This window comes from Oncorhynchus mykiss, chromosome 23, assembly GCF_013265735.2.
Source record: "Oncorhynchus mykiss isolate Arlee chromosome 23, USDA_OmykA_1.1, whole genome shotgun sequence".
NCBI lineage: Eukaryota > Metazoa > Chordata > Actinopteri > Salmoniformes > Salmonidae > Oncorhynchus > Oncorhynchus mykiss.
The window spans coordinates 27,013,205-27,030,492 of NC_048587.1; the positions used below are offsets into that span (position 1 = coordinate 27,013,205).

At 43.5% G+C, this 17,288-nt stretch overlaps 1 protein-coding gene across 1 annotated transcript in view; it reads left to right on the plus strand.

Moving 5' to 3' along the window:
- The window catches only part of LOC110502511 (glutamate receptor ionotropic, delta-1), a 450,947-nt gene that overhangs the window by 317,646 nt on the left and 116,013 nt on the right, over positions 1-17,288 (plus strand). Inside the window, exon 5 of the mRNA XM_036960054.1 lies at positions 8,189-8,242. Coding sequence (XP_036815949.1) covers positions 8,189-8,242 — 54 coding nt within the window. The remainder of the gene's footprint in view (positions 1-8,188; positions 8,243-17,288) is intronic.

Here is a 17,288-nt window from a genome sequence, read left to right on the forward strand (position 1 = left end):
TGAATTCTGAAAACATTCTCGATGATGATTTGTGCCGTCTCTTTAGCAGAAGGAAGCTTAGCAAGGGGAATGAAATGAGCCGCCTTAGAGAACCTATCGACAACCGTAAGAATAACAGTCTTCCCCGCTGACGAAGGCAGTCCGGTGACAAAATCTAAGGCGATGTGAGACCACGGTCGAGAGGGAATAGGAAGCGGCCTGAGACGGCCGGCAGGAGGAGAGTTACCGGACTTAGTCTGCGCGCAGACCGAACAAGCAGCCACGAAACGACGCGTGTCATGCTCCCGGGTGGGCCACCAGAAACGCTGGCGAATGGAAGCAAGCGTACCCCGAACGCCAGGGTGGCCGGCTAACTTGGCAGAGTGAGCCCACTGAAGAACGGCCAGACGAGTAGGAACGGGAACGAAAAGAAGGTTCCTAGGACAAGCGCGCGGCGACGGAGTTTGAGTGAGTGCTTGCTTTACCTGCCTCTCAATTCCCCAGACAGTCAACCCGACAACACGCCCCTCAGGGAGAATCCCCTCGGGGTCAGTGGAGGCTACTGAAGAACTGAAGAGACGAGACAAAGCATCAGGCTTGGTGTTCTTAGAGCCCGGACGATAAGAAATCACGAACTCGAAACGAGCGAAAAACAGCGCCCAACGCGCCTGACGCGCATTAAGTCGTTTGGCAGAACGGATGTACTCAAGGTTCCTATGGTCAGTCCAAACGACAAAAGGAACGGTCGCCCCCTCCAACCACTGTCGCCATTCGCCTAGGGCTAACCGGATGGCGAGCAGTTCGCGGTTACCCACATCATAGTTACGTTCCGACGGCGACAGGCGATGAGAAAAATACGCGCATGGGTGGACCTTGTCGTCAGAGAGGGAGCGCTGAGAAAGGATGGCTCCCACTCCCACCTCTGACGCGTCAACCTCGACAACGAACTGTCTAGAGACGTCAGGTGTAACAAGGATAGGAGCGGATGTAAAACGATTCTTGAGGAGATCAAAAGCTCCCTGGGCGGAAACGGACCACTTAAAGCACGTCTTGACAGAAGTAAGGGCTGTGAGAGGAGCTGCCACCTGACCGAAATTACGGATGAAACGACGATAGAAGTTCGCGAAGCCGAGAAAGCGCTGCAGCTCGACGCGTGACTTAGGGACGGGCCAATCAATGACAGCTTGGACCTTAGCGGGATCCATCTTAATGCCTTCAGCGGAAATAACAGAACCGAGAAATGTGACGGAGGAGGCATGAAAAGTGCACTTCTCAGCCTTCACAAAAAGACAATTCTCTAAAAGGCGCTGGAGGACACGTCGAACGTGCTGAACATGAATCTGGAGTGACGGTGAAAAAATCAGGATATCGTCAAGGTAAACGAAAACAAAGATGTTCAGCATGTCTCTCAGGACATCATTGACTAATGCCTGAAAGACAGCTGGAGCGTTAGCGAGGCCGAAAGGAAGAACCCGGTATTCAAAGTGCCCTAACGGAGTGTTAAACGCCGTCTTCCACTCGTCCCCCTCCCTGATGCGCACGAGATGGTAAGCGTTACGAAGGTCCAACTTAGTGAAAAACCTGGCTCCCTGCAGGATCTCGAAGGCTGAAGACATAAGAGGAAGCGGATAACGATTCTTCACTGTTATGTCATTCAGCCCTCGATAATCTATGCAGGGGCGCAGAGACCCGTCCTTCTTCTTGACAAAAAAAAAACCCCGCTCCGGCGGGAGAGGAGGAGGGGACTATGGTACCGGCGTCAAGAGCTACAGACAAATAATCTTCGAGAGCCTTACGTTCGGGAGCCGACAGAGAGTATAGTCTACCCCGGGGGGGGGGTGGTTCCCGGAAGGAGATCAATACTACAATCATACGACCGGTGTGGAGGAAGAGAGGTGGCCCTGGACCGACTGAACACCGTGCGCAGATCGTGATATTCCTCCGGCACCCCTGTCAAATCACCAGGCTCCTCCTGTGAAGAAGAGACAGAGGAAACAGGAGGGATAGCAGACATTAAACATTTCACATGACAAGAGACGTTCCAGGAGAGGATAGAATTACTAGACCAATTAATGGAAGGATTATGACAAACTAGCCAGGGATGGCCCAAAACAACAGGTGTAAAAGGTGAACGAAAAATTAAAAAAGAAATGGTTTCACTATGATTACCAGAAACAGTGAGGGTTAAAGGTAGCGTCTCACGCTGAATCCTGGGGAGAGGACTACCATCCAGGGCGAACAAGGCCGTGGGCTCCTTTAACTGTCTGAGAGGAATGTCATGTTCCCGAGCCCAGGTCTCGTCCATAAAACAGCCCTCCGCCCCAGAGTCTATTAAGGCACTGCAGGAAGCTGACGAACCGGTCCAGCGTAGATGGACCGACAAGGTAGTGCAGGATCTTGAAGGAGAGACAGGAGTAGTAGCGCTCACCAGTAGCCCTCCGCTTACTGACGAGCTCTGGCCTTTTACTGGACATGAAGTGACAAAATGACCAGCGGAACCGCAATAGAGACAGAGGCGGTTGGTGATTCTTCGTTCCCTCTCCTCAGTCGAGATGCGGATACCTCCCAGCTGCATGGGCTCAGCACCCGAGCCGGCAGAGGAAGATGGTAGTGATGCGGAGAGGGAGGCGACGGAGAGCGCGAGCTCCTTTCCACGAGCTCGGTGACGAAGATCAACCCGTCGCTCAATGCGAATAGCGAGTTCAATCAAGGAATCCACGCTGGAAGGAACCTCCCGGGAGAGAATCTCATCCTTTACCTCTGCGCGGAAACCCTCCAGAAGACGAGCGAGCAAGGCCGGCTCGTTCCAGCCACTGGAGACAGCAAGAGTGCGAAACTCAATAGAGTAGTCTGTTATGGATCGATTGCCTTGACATAGGGAAGACAGGGCCCTGGAAGCCTCCTCCCCAAAAACAGATCGATCAAAAACCCGTATCATCTCCTCCTTAAAGTCTTGATACTGGTTAGTACACTCAGCCCTTGCCTCCCAGATTGCCGTGCCCCACTCACGAGCCCGTCCAATAAGGAGAGATATGACGTAGGCGACACGAGCAGTGCTCCTGGAGTAAGTGTTGGGCTGGAGAGAAAACACAATATCACACTGGGTGAGGAACGAGCGGCATTCAGTGGGCTCCCCAGAGTAACACGGCGGGTTATTGATTCTGGGCTCCGGAGATTCGAAAGCCCTGGAAGTGGCCGGTGGATCGAGGCGGAGATGGTGAACCTGTTCTGTGAGGTTGGAGACTTGGGTGGCCAGGGTCTCAACGGCATGTCGAGCAGCAGACAATTCCTGCTTGTGTCTGCCTAGCATCGCTCCCTGGATCTCGACGGCTGAGTGGAGAGGATCCGAAGTCGCTGGGTCCATTCTTGGTCGGATTCTTCTGTTACGGTGCGTGAATGAGGACCCAAAAGCGAATCAACTTAAACAGAGCTTCTTTAATTACCAAACATAGGTAGGCTCAGATGGACCGGCAGATTCCGACAGGACAGGACAAGGTTACAGCAAACATGACGACAGTCTGGTTCAGGCATGAATGACACAAACAAACAAGAATCCGACAAGGACAGGAGCAGAAACAGAGAGAGATATAGGGACCTAATCAGAGGGAAAAAGGGAACAGGTGGGAAACGGGGTGAATGGGTAGTTAGAGGAGACAAGGAACAGCTGGGAGAAAGCGGGGGAGAAAAGGTAACCTAACAACGACCAGCAGAGGGAGACAGGGTGAAGGGAAAGGACAGAGACAAGACAACATGACAGTACATGACATTTTCCACATTTTGTTATGTTACAGCCTTATTAATTGCTATGAGAGTCGAAATTGAGCTCAGGTGCATCCCTTTTTCCATTGATCATCCCTTGAGATGTTTCTACAACTTGATTGGAGTCCACCTGTGGTAAATTAAATTGATTGGAAATGATTTGGAAAGGTACACACACATGTCTATATAAGGTCCCACCAGTTTACAGTGCCTGTCAGAGCAAAAACTAAGCCATGAGGTCAAAGGAATTGTCTGTAGAGCTCTGAGACAGGATTCTGTTGATGCACAGATCTGGGGACGGGTATAAAACAATTTCTGCAGCATTGAAGGTTCCCAATAACAAAGTGGCCTTCATCATTCTTATATGGAAGAAGTTTGGAACCACCAAGACTCTTCAAACAGCTGGCCGCACGAGCCAAACTGAGCAATCGGGGGAGAATGGCCTTAGTCAGGGAGGTGACCAAGAACCTGATGGTCCTCTGACAGAGCTCTGGAGATGGGAGAACCTTCCAGAAGGACAACCATCTCTGCAGCACTCCACCAGTCAGGCCTGGTGGTGGAGTGGCCAGATGGAAGCCACTCCTCAGTAAAAGGCACATGACAGCCAGCTTGCAGTTTTCCAAAAGGCCCCTAAAGGACTCTCAGACCATAAGAAACAAGATTCTCTGGTCTGATGAAACCAAGAGAAACAAGATTTAACTCTTTGGACTGAATACCAGGCGTCACGTCTGGAGGAACCCTGGCACCGCCCATACGGTGAAGCATGGTGGTGGTAGCATCATGCTGTGGGGATGTTTTTCAGCGGCAGGGACTGGAAGACTAGTCAGGATTGAGAGAAAGATGAATGGAGCAAATTACAGAGAGATCCTTGATAAAAACCTGCTCCAGAGCGCTCAAGACTTCAGACTGAGGGTGAAGGTTCACCTTCCAACAGGACAACGACCCTAAGCACAGAGCCAAGACAACACAGGAGTGGCTTTGTGACAAGTCTCTGAATGTTCTTGAGTGGCCCAGCCAGAGCCCGGACTTGAACCCGATCGAACATCTCTAGAGAGACCTGAAAATAGCTGTGTAGGGACGCTCCCCATCCAACCTGATAGAGTTTGAGAGGATCTGCAGAGAAGAATGGGAGAAACTCCCCAAATACAGGTGTGCCAAGCTTGTAGCGCCATACCTAAGAATACTCTAGGCCATAATGGCTGCCAAAGATGCTTCTTTTCCTGCATTGGGGTCCTGTTCTTTTTTTTTTTTTTTTTAACCTGTTTTTGATTTGTCATGATGTGGTATTGTGTGTAGATTGAGAGGGGAAAAAAATATTTAATACATTTTAGAATAAGGCTGTAACGTAACATAATGTGGATCTGAATACTTTCTGAATACACTGTACAATAGGGTAAGATTTATTTTGCCTGTTGAATGATCCAAATGAGGTGGAATACCTGTTAGCGCAAGTTGGAGATAATAATCCTTTATTCCAATAATATTCCAGGAATATAACAATAACCTCCCTGGCTGGAGCATGTAAAGGTCAATCAATACATGTATTAATTAGGTTAATCATTATGGTTTTTGTTATAGTCCTGGAATATTTTTTAGAATAAAGGGTTATTTTCTCCAACTTGAGCTAAGAGGTTCTAGAACAGTTAAGTTGAAAACATACAATAGGTGAGATATGGGGAACCAAAACAAGCTCACACCTGATGTTATTTCCCAAATTATTGAAAATTGTCAATAAAATAAACCTAGCTAATTGTGCTTGTCTCAATGTGTGAAACATATAGAAATAAACATTCTCACTGCTCTTGACATGCAGCTTGAGAAGCTCAGTGCCCAGTTTTTCTAAAGTTATCTATCCAGATTTCGGCTATCGGATAGTATTAAATGCATAGAAATGGAATGAATAGAACACCAGGAGGGTTCACTTTTAGAAAACTAGGCCCTAAGGACCGAAACATTGCTGCTGAAATGCATCTGCTCTGATGCTAAATTAAAAGTGAGTGTTTTGTTTAATCAAGTCTGATATCAACCATGGGATGCAGAGATTAACTTTAATTTGAAGGCATAATTAATTTTTGCACATCATGACCAAAAACCTAAAATAGAGAGAGCCTGAGTGATTATGTTTTAAAGATGAAACAAATGAGCTTGTAGGTCTTTGTTTTAATACTCAAACAAGCGATCCACAAGACACAGATAAATGTTTAGAATGTACATTGGCTACATAGGCAGGCTAATTATTGGCAAAATATCTGATCTGATTGGTCAAAACACCAGTTAGTGTCGAAATATTAGAATTGGCAGCCATTGCATTGTGAATATAGACACAATTGATGATTCCTTAACCTCATATTCAATGCCAAGAAGCTTCATGTATAATGTAGTAGCATCACTGTAAATCCTTCAGGAATTAATCTCAGTGCATTACTGCATAAATATCTCAAATTGATATTGAATAGCCCATGGGCATATGGAAGTACCCATCCAACTCTGAACATATGCATCAATAAATGTTAGCTTTGTTGAGACCTCAAATCCCCTTACTAGTAACTCCATTTTAAAGTCATAAATATCTATATTATATAATTATCTGTGTTAACTCTAGAGACATGCCTCAGTGTGCCTCACTTCTCTGATTCTAGATCTTACTAGATCTAATTGTGAGATTCAGTTACATTAACGTTATAGCATATAATAGCTATCTGATGTTGCTGCTGCTGGGTCTGATTTCTAGCCTGAAATCATATTTGTCTCCAAAGCTTCATTTTGCATCATCTCTTCAAGTGAACAATAAAAATAAAAAAAACAACTGAATGTCTGGCAAGAGGTGTTGATGAGACGTGTTCTGTAGGACACGAGTTGATGTCATTGCCAATAATGTGATAATACTTGTAACCTAATCAAACTTACAGTTTAGACAAAATGTTTGATTCATAGTTGAAGTACTACAGACAAACAGCAGTCACTCTCACACAGACAATTAGTCTAAAAATGGTTCCTGAACCTCATTATCCATTTGACTTGATGACGTCAAATTCCTGGAACAACTCAGGTCGATGCTTATCTAACAACCAACAAGCCCGGAAACACCCGTGCTTTCACCTGCTAATAAGCTACCTGATACCTACAGTGCAATGGAGCTCCCCTGCTCTTTCTCCTTGGCTACAACACCCTATTTTCATTGCAGTACCCACTACCATAGACCCTGTTGCCTACATCTTGGTGGGAGATTATTTGTCTCCAGCTCTCAGCCCCAGGATATGATCTAGTGACACAGTGCTCATTGTTTTTACATTGCTGAATAAATCTGTCATGGGAAACTAAGTTCAGTAACTGTTTCCTATATTTCTGTGTTTCTAACGATAGCGACGGGCTATCTCTTTGAATGCAAGTGTGGTTGGATGGCATATGGCCCCTATAATTTCAGAGTGAGTAAGAAATGGAGCATTCAACCGTGGAGGTAAATATTACTCTTGTGTTCAGGAGCCTCTGCAATATTCAATGAGACCAAGCTGGAAATGCGCTGCATTGAAATCAAAATCATGACTCTTCCATGGTTAAAAGATCGATCTGCAGCTTTCAGGCTGTGCTGGGTGCTATTATTGATGAGCACGCTGTTGTTAGGTAAAATGGTGAAGGCTTTTAAGTTATACTGTATGTAAGGATGATATGGGGCTCTAAATTTCAGTATGGCAAAAGGGATCATTTGGAAGGTAATGACAACCATTTACAGATGAGGACAAACATAGATATGGTAACCATGACAAATGTAATGCGTGAATAGTCATGTGATATGTGAAAGAGCTATACTGTGCCTTTCTTAGCCATTAAGATGGAGCTGTCACGCTCGCTATCCTCAAACTCCCTGTCATAAATCAACCAAGGCGCAGCATGCATGTAGTTCCACATCTTTTAATGAAAGTGAAAACGAAATAACCAAAAAACAAACAGGTAAACAGCAAAGACCGTGACGCAACCGAGGTGCACACAAACACACACACAAAACACAGGTGGGAAAAGGCTACCTAAGTATGGTTCTCAATCAGAGACAACGATTGGCAGCTGCCTCTGATTGGGAACCATACCAGGCCAAACACATAGAAATAGAAAACATAGAAAAAACACATAGAATGCCCACCCCAACTCACGCCCTGACCAAACCAAAATAGAGACATACAAAAGGAACTAAGGTCAGGACGTGACAGGAGCACTTACTTATTATGAGTAACCATGATGAACCACATAGCAATTCAGATTTTTCAAGGGGTGCTGCAGAACCCTCAGCACCCCTACTTCCCACGGCTATGGTGGCCTATTCAAGCTTGTGTACTTGAGTTTGGACTCCCTACTCTTATGTTGTTATAGGATTATTTGGGGAAATGCATTAAATCTCTATTTTCTTTATCCTAATTTCCTTCTTCTCTCCTTCCCCCCTCTTTCTATCTCTATGCAGGCTGTGGAAACCAACCTGGCATCCAAGGACAGCCACTGGGTTTATGCCAATGAGGTGAGATCAATAGTGCATTATTGTATTTATACATCACATTTATTCAGTTTGCTTCATCGCAGTTGCATTAGATGCCAATGTACGGACAGACATGGATTAAAACCAATAACACTTCCACTCTGACTTCTTCCATATTTAGACTCGTAAACAGTATAAAAGCTCTCACACCATGCCACTTTGTTTCTATCTGAGGGGTTTTATACATTATTGGCCAAATAATTATTAATTATTGCATTCACAGCACTTCGGAAGCCAAAGCTGTTTTTTTACCTGTTTCTTTGTTGACCTGACATTGCGTAAATGGTCTTCCAAATGGGCTTTAACATCAATAAATGCCAAGCACTTAGTGAATACCAAACACTGTGCTCTGTGCCATGACTTAGACCAGCTGGGCACCTTTGCATTGATTTAGGCTGATTTGCTGAGAAGGACCGTAAGTCCTCTGATGTCCCAATGCTAATGGGGAAAAAGCATGTTTCTAACGTACCTTGATGTCTTTTTATTAGCGTTTATGTGCTTCCAGAGTACACTTTTATGTTGACCTAACCACCAACCACAGTACACACACACACACACACACACACACACACACACACACACACACACACACACACACACACACACACACACACACACACACACACACACACAATAGTATGCTCAAACAGACACATGGGTCTTTCTAATTAACTAGGGTACCAGTGAGCATTTATTTTTCTCTGTTTGGAGCTATTACAAAGTAATTAATAATAATTTGCCTTTTTTATTGTGAGTACATTAAGATACAGTATAAAGGGGGAACATAGATACATTCAATGTAATTCATGAGTTGAATCAAAACATACAGTATGTTTAAACCCATTCTCATGCTTGGAGTCTTCACAAATTTGAGACAAAACACTACCTTGCTTTCCTTGCATTTATGTTACAGTTTTTGTATGTATTTCAAGGCCTACCTTCAAACTCAGTGCCTCTTTGCTTGACATCATGGAAAATCAGCCACGACCTCAGAAAAATAATTGTAGACTTCCACACGTCTGGTTCATCCTTGGAAGCAATTTCCAAACACCTGGAGGTACCACATTCATCTGTACAAACAATTGTATGCAAGTATAAACACCATGGGACCACGCAGCCGTCATACCGCTCAGGAAGGAGACGCGTTCTGTCTCCTAGAGATGAACATACTTTGGTGCGAAAAGTGCAAATCAATCCCAGAACAACAGCAAATGATCCTATGAAGATGCTGGAGGAAACAGGTACAAAAGTATCTATAACCACAGTAAAATAAGTTTATATCGACATAACCTGAAAGGAAGGAAGAAGTCACTGCTCCAAAACCGCAATAAAAAAGCCGGACTACTGTTTCCAGCTGCACATGGAGACAAAGATCGTACTTGTTGGAGAAATGTCCTCTGGTCTGATGAAACAGAAATAGACCGCTTTGGCCATAATGACCATCGTTATGTTTGGAGGAAAAAAGGGGTTGCTTGCAACCTCCAGAATCATGTTGTGGCGGTGCTTTGCTGCAGGAGGGACTGGTGCACTTCATAAAATAGATGGTAGGATGAGGCAGGAAAATTATGTGGATATATTGAAGCAACATCTCAAGCTTGGTCGCAAATGGGTCTTCCAAATGGACAATGACCCCAAGCATACTTCCAAAGTTGTGGCTTAACTTTGGGAAAGGCATACCGCTAACGCCCGGCCTCGACAACGTCTGGTGAAATTGCAGAGCATGAAATTCAAAATACAAAATTTGTAATATTAAACATTCATGAAAATACAACTGTTATACATCGGTTAAAAGCTTAACTTCTTGTTACTCCAGACACTTTGTCAGATTTCAAAAAGGATTTACGGCGAAAGCATACAATGCGATAATCTGAGGACAGCGCCCCGCGTTCAAAAGCATTGAAAACATTTTCCAACCAAGCAGACGAAAGTCAGAAATAGCGATAAAATGAATCACTTACCTTTGAAGATCTTCCTCTGTTTGCAATCTAAAGGGTCCCAGCTACATCACAAATGGTAGTTTTGTTCAATAAAGTCCTTCTTTATATCTCAAAAAAGTAAGATCAGTTGGCGCGCTTCATTCAGTAATCCACCGGTTTCACTCATTCAAAATGCATAGAAAATGAATCCCAAACAACATTTCTAATCAATCCTTCAGGTACCCTAATATGTAAATAAATTATACAATTTAAGACGGAGAATAGTATGTTCATTACCGGAGATTAAGAATGAAGTGCGCGCTCTCACTGGAGCACTCTACAAACACTACAGCCAAAATGGGAGCCACTTAGAAAAACTACAAATTGTAGCAAATTTTTCAAAACACAAGCCTGAAACTCTTTTTAAAGACTGTTGACATCTACTTGAAGCCCTAGGAACTGCAATCTGGGAGGTATTCCTTTTATATTCCATAGACAGCCATTATAATGAGTGGTGAGCCCCCCCAAAATAAAATCCCGGATGGATTGCCTCAGGTTTTCGCCTGCTATATCAGTTCTGTTATACTCACAGACATTATTTCAACAGTTTTGGAAACTGTGGAGTGTTTTCTATCCAATAATCCCAATATGCATATCCTAGCTTCTAGGCCTGAGTAACAGGCAGCTTACATTGGGCACCTCATTCATCCAAACTTCCGAATACTGGCCCCTATCCATCTCAAGAAATCAGTCAGGAAGTTAAAGCTTGGTCGTAAATGGGTCTTCCAAATGGACAATGACCCCAAACATACTTCCAAAGTTGTGGCAAAATAGCTAAAGGACAACAAGGTTAAGGTATTGGAGTGGCCATCACAAAGCCCTGACTTCAAGCGTATAGAAAATTTGTAGGCAGAACTGAAAAAGTGTGTGCGAGCAAACAGGCCTACAAACCTGACTCGGTTACCCCAGCTCTGTCAGGAGGAATGGGCCAAAATTCACCCAACTTATTGTGGGAAGCTTATGGAAGGCTTCTCAAAACATTTGATCCAAGTTAAACAATTTAAAGGCAATGCTACCAAATACTAATTGAGTTAACTTCTGACCCACTGGGAATGTGATGAAATAAATAAAAGCTGAAATAAATTATTCTCTCCACTATTATTCTGACATTTCACATTCTTAAAATAAAATGGTGATCATAACTGACCTAAAACAGGGATTTTTTTACAATGATTAAATGTCAAGAATTGTGAAAAACTGAGTTTGAATGTATTTGGCTAAGGTGTAAGTAAACTTCAGGGTTCAACTGTAAATTACACATTGACCTTGTGAAATTCCTGGATATTGCTGTCGGATTCTTTTCTTGTAACATCCAGTGCCGACAGAGATGGCCGCCTTGCTTCGCGATCCGATGCAGTATTTTGTTGTTTTATGTGTTATATCTTACATTGTTACCCCAGGAAATCTTAGGTTTTATTACATACAGTCAGGAGGAACTATTGGATAAAAGAGCAACGTCAACTCACCAACATTACGACCATGAATATGACTTTCCCGAAGCGGATCCTCTGTTTGGCCCACCACCCAGGACAATGGATCGGATCCCAGACGGCGACCCAAAACAACAGCGCCGCATAAGGGGCAGACGGAGCGGTCTTCTGGTCAGGCTCCGTAGATCGTGCAACGCTCCGAAGCATACTACTCGCCAATGTCCAGTCTCTTGACAACAAGGTAGACGTAAGGGTTGCCTTCCAGTGAGACATCAGAGACTGTAACGTTCTATGTTTCACGGAAACATGGCTCACTCGAGACACGCTATCGGAGTCGGTACAGCCACTTGGTTTCTTCACACATCGCGCCGACAGAAACAAGCATCTTTCTGTTAAGAAGAAGGGCGGGGGTGTATGCCTTCTGATTAACGAGATGTGGTGTGATCATAACAACATACAGGAACTCAAGTCCTTTTGTTCGCCTGACTTCCTCACAATCAAATGCCGACCTCATTATCTACCTAGACAATTTTCTTTGATCATAATCACAGCAAACCGTCGAACAACAACATTGATGAATACGCTGATTCGGTGAGCGAGTTTATTAGCAAGTGCATCGGTGATGTTGTACCCATAGCGTCTATTAAAACATTCCCCAATCAGAAACCATGGATTGATGGCAGCATTCGTGCAAAACTGAAAGCGTGAACCATTGTTTTTAATCAGGGCAAGGTGACCGGAAACATGACCTAATACAAACAGTGTAGCTATTCCCTCTGCAAGGCAATCAAACAAGCTAAGCATCAGTATAGAGACAAAGTAGAGTCACAATTCAACTGCTCAGACACGAGAGGTATGTGGCAGGGTCTACAATCAATCACGGACAATAAAAGAAAAACCAGCCCCGTCGCGGGCCACGATGTCTTGCTCCCAGACAAACTAAACAACTTCTTTGCTCACTTTGAGGACAATACAGTGACACTGACACGGCCCGCTACCAAAACCTGCGGGCTCTCCTTCACTGCAGCCAACGTGAGTAAAACATTTAAACGTGTTAACCCTCTTAAGGCTGCCGGCCCAGACGGCATCCCAAGCCGCATTCTCAGAGCATGCGCAGACCAGCTGGCTGGTGTGTTTATGGACATATTCAATCAAGCCTTATCACAGTCTGCTGTTCCCACATGCTTCAAGAGGGCCACCATTGTTCCTGTTCCCAAGAAAGCTAAGGTAACTGAGCTAAATGACTAGCCCCGTAGCACTCACTTCCGACATCATGAGAGACTAGTCAAGGACCATATCACCTCCATCCTACCTGACACCCTAGACCCACTCCAATTTGCTTACCGCCCCAATATGTCCACGGACGACGCAATCACAATCACACTGCACACTGCCCTAACCCATCTGGGCAAGATGAATACCTATATAAGAATGCTGTTCATCGAATACAGCTCAACATTTTATACCGTAGTACCCTCCAAACTCGCCATTAAGCTGGGTCTCGACCCCGTCCTGTGCATCTGGGTCCTGGACTTCCTGACGTGCCGCCCCCAGGTGGTGAGGGTAGGTAACGACATCTCCACCCCGCTGATCCTCAACATTGGGGCCCCACAAGGATGCGTTCTCAGCCCTCTCCTGTACTCCCTGTTCACCCATGACTGCGTGGTCATGCACGCCTCCAACTCGATCACCAAGTTTGCAGACGACACTACAGTGGTAGGCTTGTTACCAACAACAATGAGACGGCCTACAGGGAGGAGGTGAGGACCCACGGAGTGTGGTGTCAGGAAAATAACCTCATACTCAACGTCAACAAATCAAAGGAGATGATCTCGGACTTCAGGAAATAGCAGAGGGAGCACCCCCCTATCCACATCGACAGGACAGTAGCTGAGAGAGTGGAAGGTTTTAAGTTCCTCTGTGTACACGTCAACGACAAACTGAATTGGTCCACCCACACAAACAGCTTGGTGAAGAAGGCGCAGCAGTGCCTTTTCAACCTTCAAATTCGACTTGTCACCAAAAACACTACAGATGTACAATCGAGAGCTTCCTGTCGGGCTGTGTCACCGCCGCAACTGCTCCGCCCACAACCGTAAGGCTCTCCAGAGGGTAGTGAGGTCTGCACAACACATCACCGGGGGCAATCTACCTGCCCTCCAGGACACCTACACCACCCGATGTCACAGGAAGGCCAAAACGATCATCAAGGACAACAACCACCCGAGCCACTGCCTGTTCACCCCACTATGATCCAGAAGGCGAGGTCAGTACAGGTGCATCAAAGCAGGGACCGAGAGACTGAAAAACAGCTTCTATCTCAAGGCCATCAGACTGTTCAACAGCCATCACTAACATTGAGTGGCTGCTGCCAACATACTGACTCAACTCCAGCCACTTTAATAATGGAAACATTTATGTAATGAATGTATCACTAGCCACTTTAAACAATGCCACTTTATATAATGTTTACATACCCTACATTACTCATCTCATATGTATATACTGTACTCTATACCATCTACTGCTTCTTGCCTATGCCGTTCGGCCATCGCTCATCCATATATATTTTTATGTACATATTTTTATTCAATTCTTTACACTTGTGTAGTAGTTGTTGTGAAATGGTTAGATTATTTGTTAGATATTACTGCATGGTCGGAACTAGAAGCACAAGCATTTCGCTAACATCTACTAACCATGTGTATGTGACAAATACAATTTGATTTGATTAGATTTTTTGTATGGAGATCTCGGAAGTGTACTGTAAACTCTTAAAGTTTAATATCTCCCTATGTTACGGTGTGAAAACAGTTTTCATGGGCACACATAACCAAAATAATGTATGTAATTGCAAAATCCAATACTTTCAAAAGAAAGATTAATTTTCATACGATTAATAAAACAAAAATCGATACTGTCATTAACAGGGTTCTTCAATAATTACGCATAATAGTTGTTTATGCGTGTTTGATAGCTGTTTAGTTACAGTATGTGGGGATATTATCGCACAACATAAGCTGATTCAGTAAAGAATTTTATGAATGACAGTCGAGTGATAAAGACCTTGTGTGATACTGCAAACGATTTAACAGCCAAAGTGCAGGAATTAATCTCCAGTACTGATCTCCAGGACTGACGGAACATTTTGGTGTGTATGTTGTTACCGTTGTTAATATAATTAGCCTACTTTATGGACAACATTAAATCAGGATTCTTAAGGTAAAATTACAGTCCGTGTACGTTTTGATCGTTTATTTTCCAAGTTTTTGCATGCCAAAAAACAACTTAATATTTCAATGTTCAAATGTGGGTGTGGTTAAATGTGGAATGCCTGGTCAAGTGCACAGCCAACACTTCCTGTCCTTTCAAAGTTGGTCATTACCATTCTAACGCCATTCTATTAATCTATTATCTATTCATTAATTGATTCATTTCTGCCCATACCGTGCCATAGTGGCAAGATAAGGTAAGATTTCTGCATACTATTTAGTGTGTATTGACTTAATCATCTGTTATTACTCTAAATGTTAGCTGACTAATATATCCTAGCTACCTAGAAAACCATTGGTGATCTTATTAAATGATGCTATACAGCCAAAACAACAGTATCTATTTCGCTGTGGCTGTGTCCAGCTTACATCTGTGCAAATATATGTGTGTATAGCAATGGAATTAAACATCCAACCAGTGCCTCAAGTGTCATGATGTAGGTCCACCACACACTTGAAGGGTTGTGGGGTCCTGTCTAGAAACAACCCCTAGACACTTGTGGAGATCTGAGAGAATTGGACAGGCGTAAGCAATACCACCAAAATTCCATCAAGCCTATCAGAGGTTAAGGTGGAGCGCTCATCATGTCACCACCCATCAATCCCGCTCAGATTTCCAGAAGTGTCTAGACTCTGGGCAGTAGGGGCTAGGGGTTGTTTCTGGACAGGCCATGGATATTATGGTAGGGTTAGGGGTTGTTTCTGGACAGGCCATGGGTATTATGGTAGGGTTAGGGGTTGTTTCTGGACAGGCCATGGGTATTATGGTAGGGTTAGGGGTTGTTTCTGGACAGGCCATGGGTATTATGGTAGGGTTAGGGGTTGTTTCTGGACAGGCCATGGGTATTATGGTAGGGTTAGGGGTTGTTTCTGGACAGGCCATGGGTATTATGGGAGGGTTAGGGGTTGTTTCTGGACAGGCCATGGGTATTATGGTAGCTCAGTCAGTCAGTCTGGCACTGTCAAAAAAATGTTAATAGCTGTCAAATACTTGCTTCCTCTGCCCTTGGAGAATCTCAATTACATTTCCTTGATTAGTTGCATCCTCTCTCCTTGTCTCCTTCTCAAAACTCATTGGATGAGAAGGTCAGAGGTCCCTCCCTTCTCACGTTCTTATCCAATGGGTTTTGAGGAAGTTAGGAATGAAGGAAATGCAATTGAGATTCTCCCCTTGTTTCCTCCATTCCTCACCTCCCTCTCAAAGCACATTGGGGGAGAGGAGGGAAGATTCCCCTCCTCATTGCTCCAATGCACTTTCAAGGCAAGGAGTGGAGTAAAGAAGGACAGAGGAAGCAAGAATGTGAAGTCTGGTTTTCACACACACGCACACACACTGCTTGAAGAATTTACTGATTATAATGATTTCATTATTGTTTCTTATTATTGACAATGATTTTTTTTTGATAGAACCCATTGTATTATATTATTGTATTAAATTACTTTATCAACTTTAATAAAAATAGAAATAGTGTTTATCTTTTTCATTCTTTTGGAATGTTTAGCATGGCTATAAATGATAGAGAAGTTGACTAAAGCACAAACAGACCTGGCTGCGAGGCATGACAAAGAAACATGCAGTGTCCATGTTTCATGTGATGTTTTGAATGACATGTAGATGTTTTGTTGTTGCTAGGAGTTACGGTCTCGTGTGTATCTAGACTCTTATTCCTGTAACTGCAAGTGAAGCTGCTAGAAAATCATAATTAATGGTGATTTGTGATTTGTGTCTCGGGGTTAGATTTTTAAGATAACATTTTAATTTAGATTCATTTTTATTCATATACGTTAAATAAAGACTAAAATAACCTTAACATTTTAACTTCTAACGTATTTCATGTCTGATTTCACTCTTTTGCACTGTTTTTGTCAAGTCTCACACCCAGACTTCGGACATTCTGCAGCTGTTTATTACACTTCCAATAGTCTTGATATTGAAAATAAAAAATTGAAAATATTTAATGCACCTATTTAAAAAGAGTCAAATACATAGAAACTATATACATGACTTTTTGTTACACAAAGTACAGTCGTCTCTAAGTATTGTGTCATTACCACCACCACGAGCAAATTACATGATAATAATGTTTTTTCAATAGTTTGTGTGCTTGGTTACCATGGATATGAGTAGTGACAGTGGGGAACATGGATGTCATGGAGGGAGATTACAATTTTGATGCTGGGAAATTATTGGGGAAAAAAAGTTTATAACTTCAGAAGATAATGTTTTTCTATTGTACATCATTACCAAAGAGGCTATAATTTCAACAAATTATGTTAGATTTTTTTTTATGATCTTTTAATTATGTGTATTTAGGACACATTGTATGCTAGCTTTTCAACTGTAGTTAGC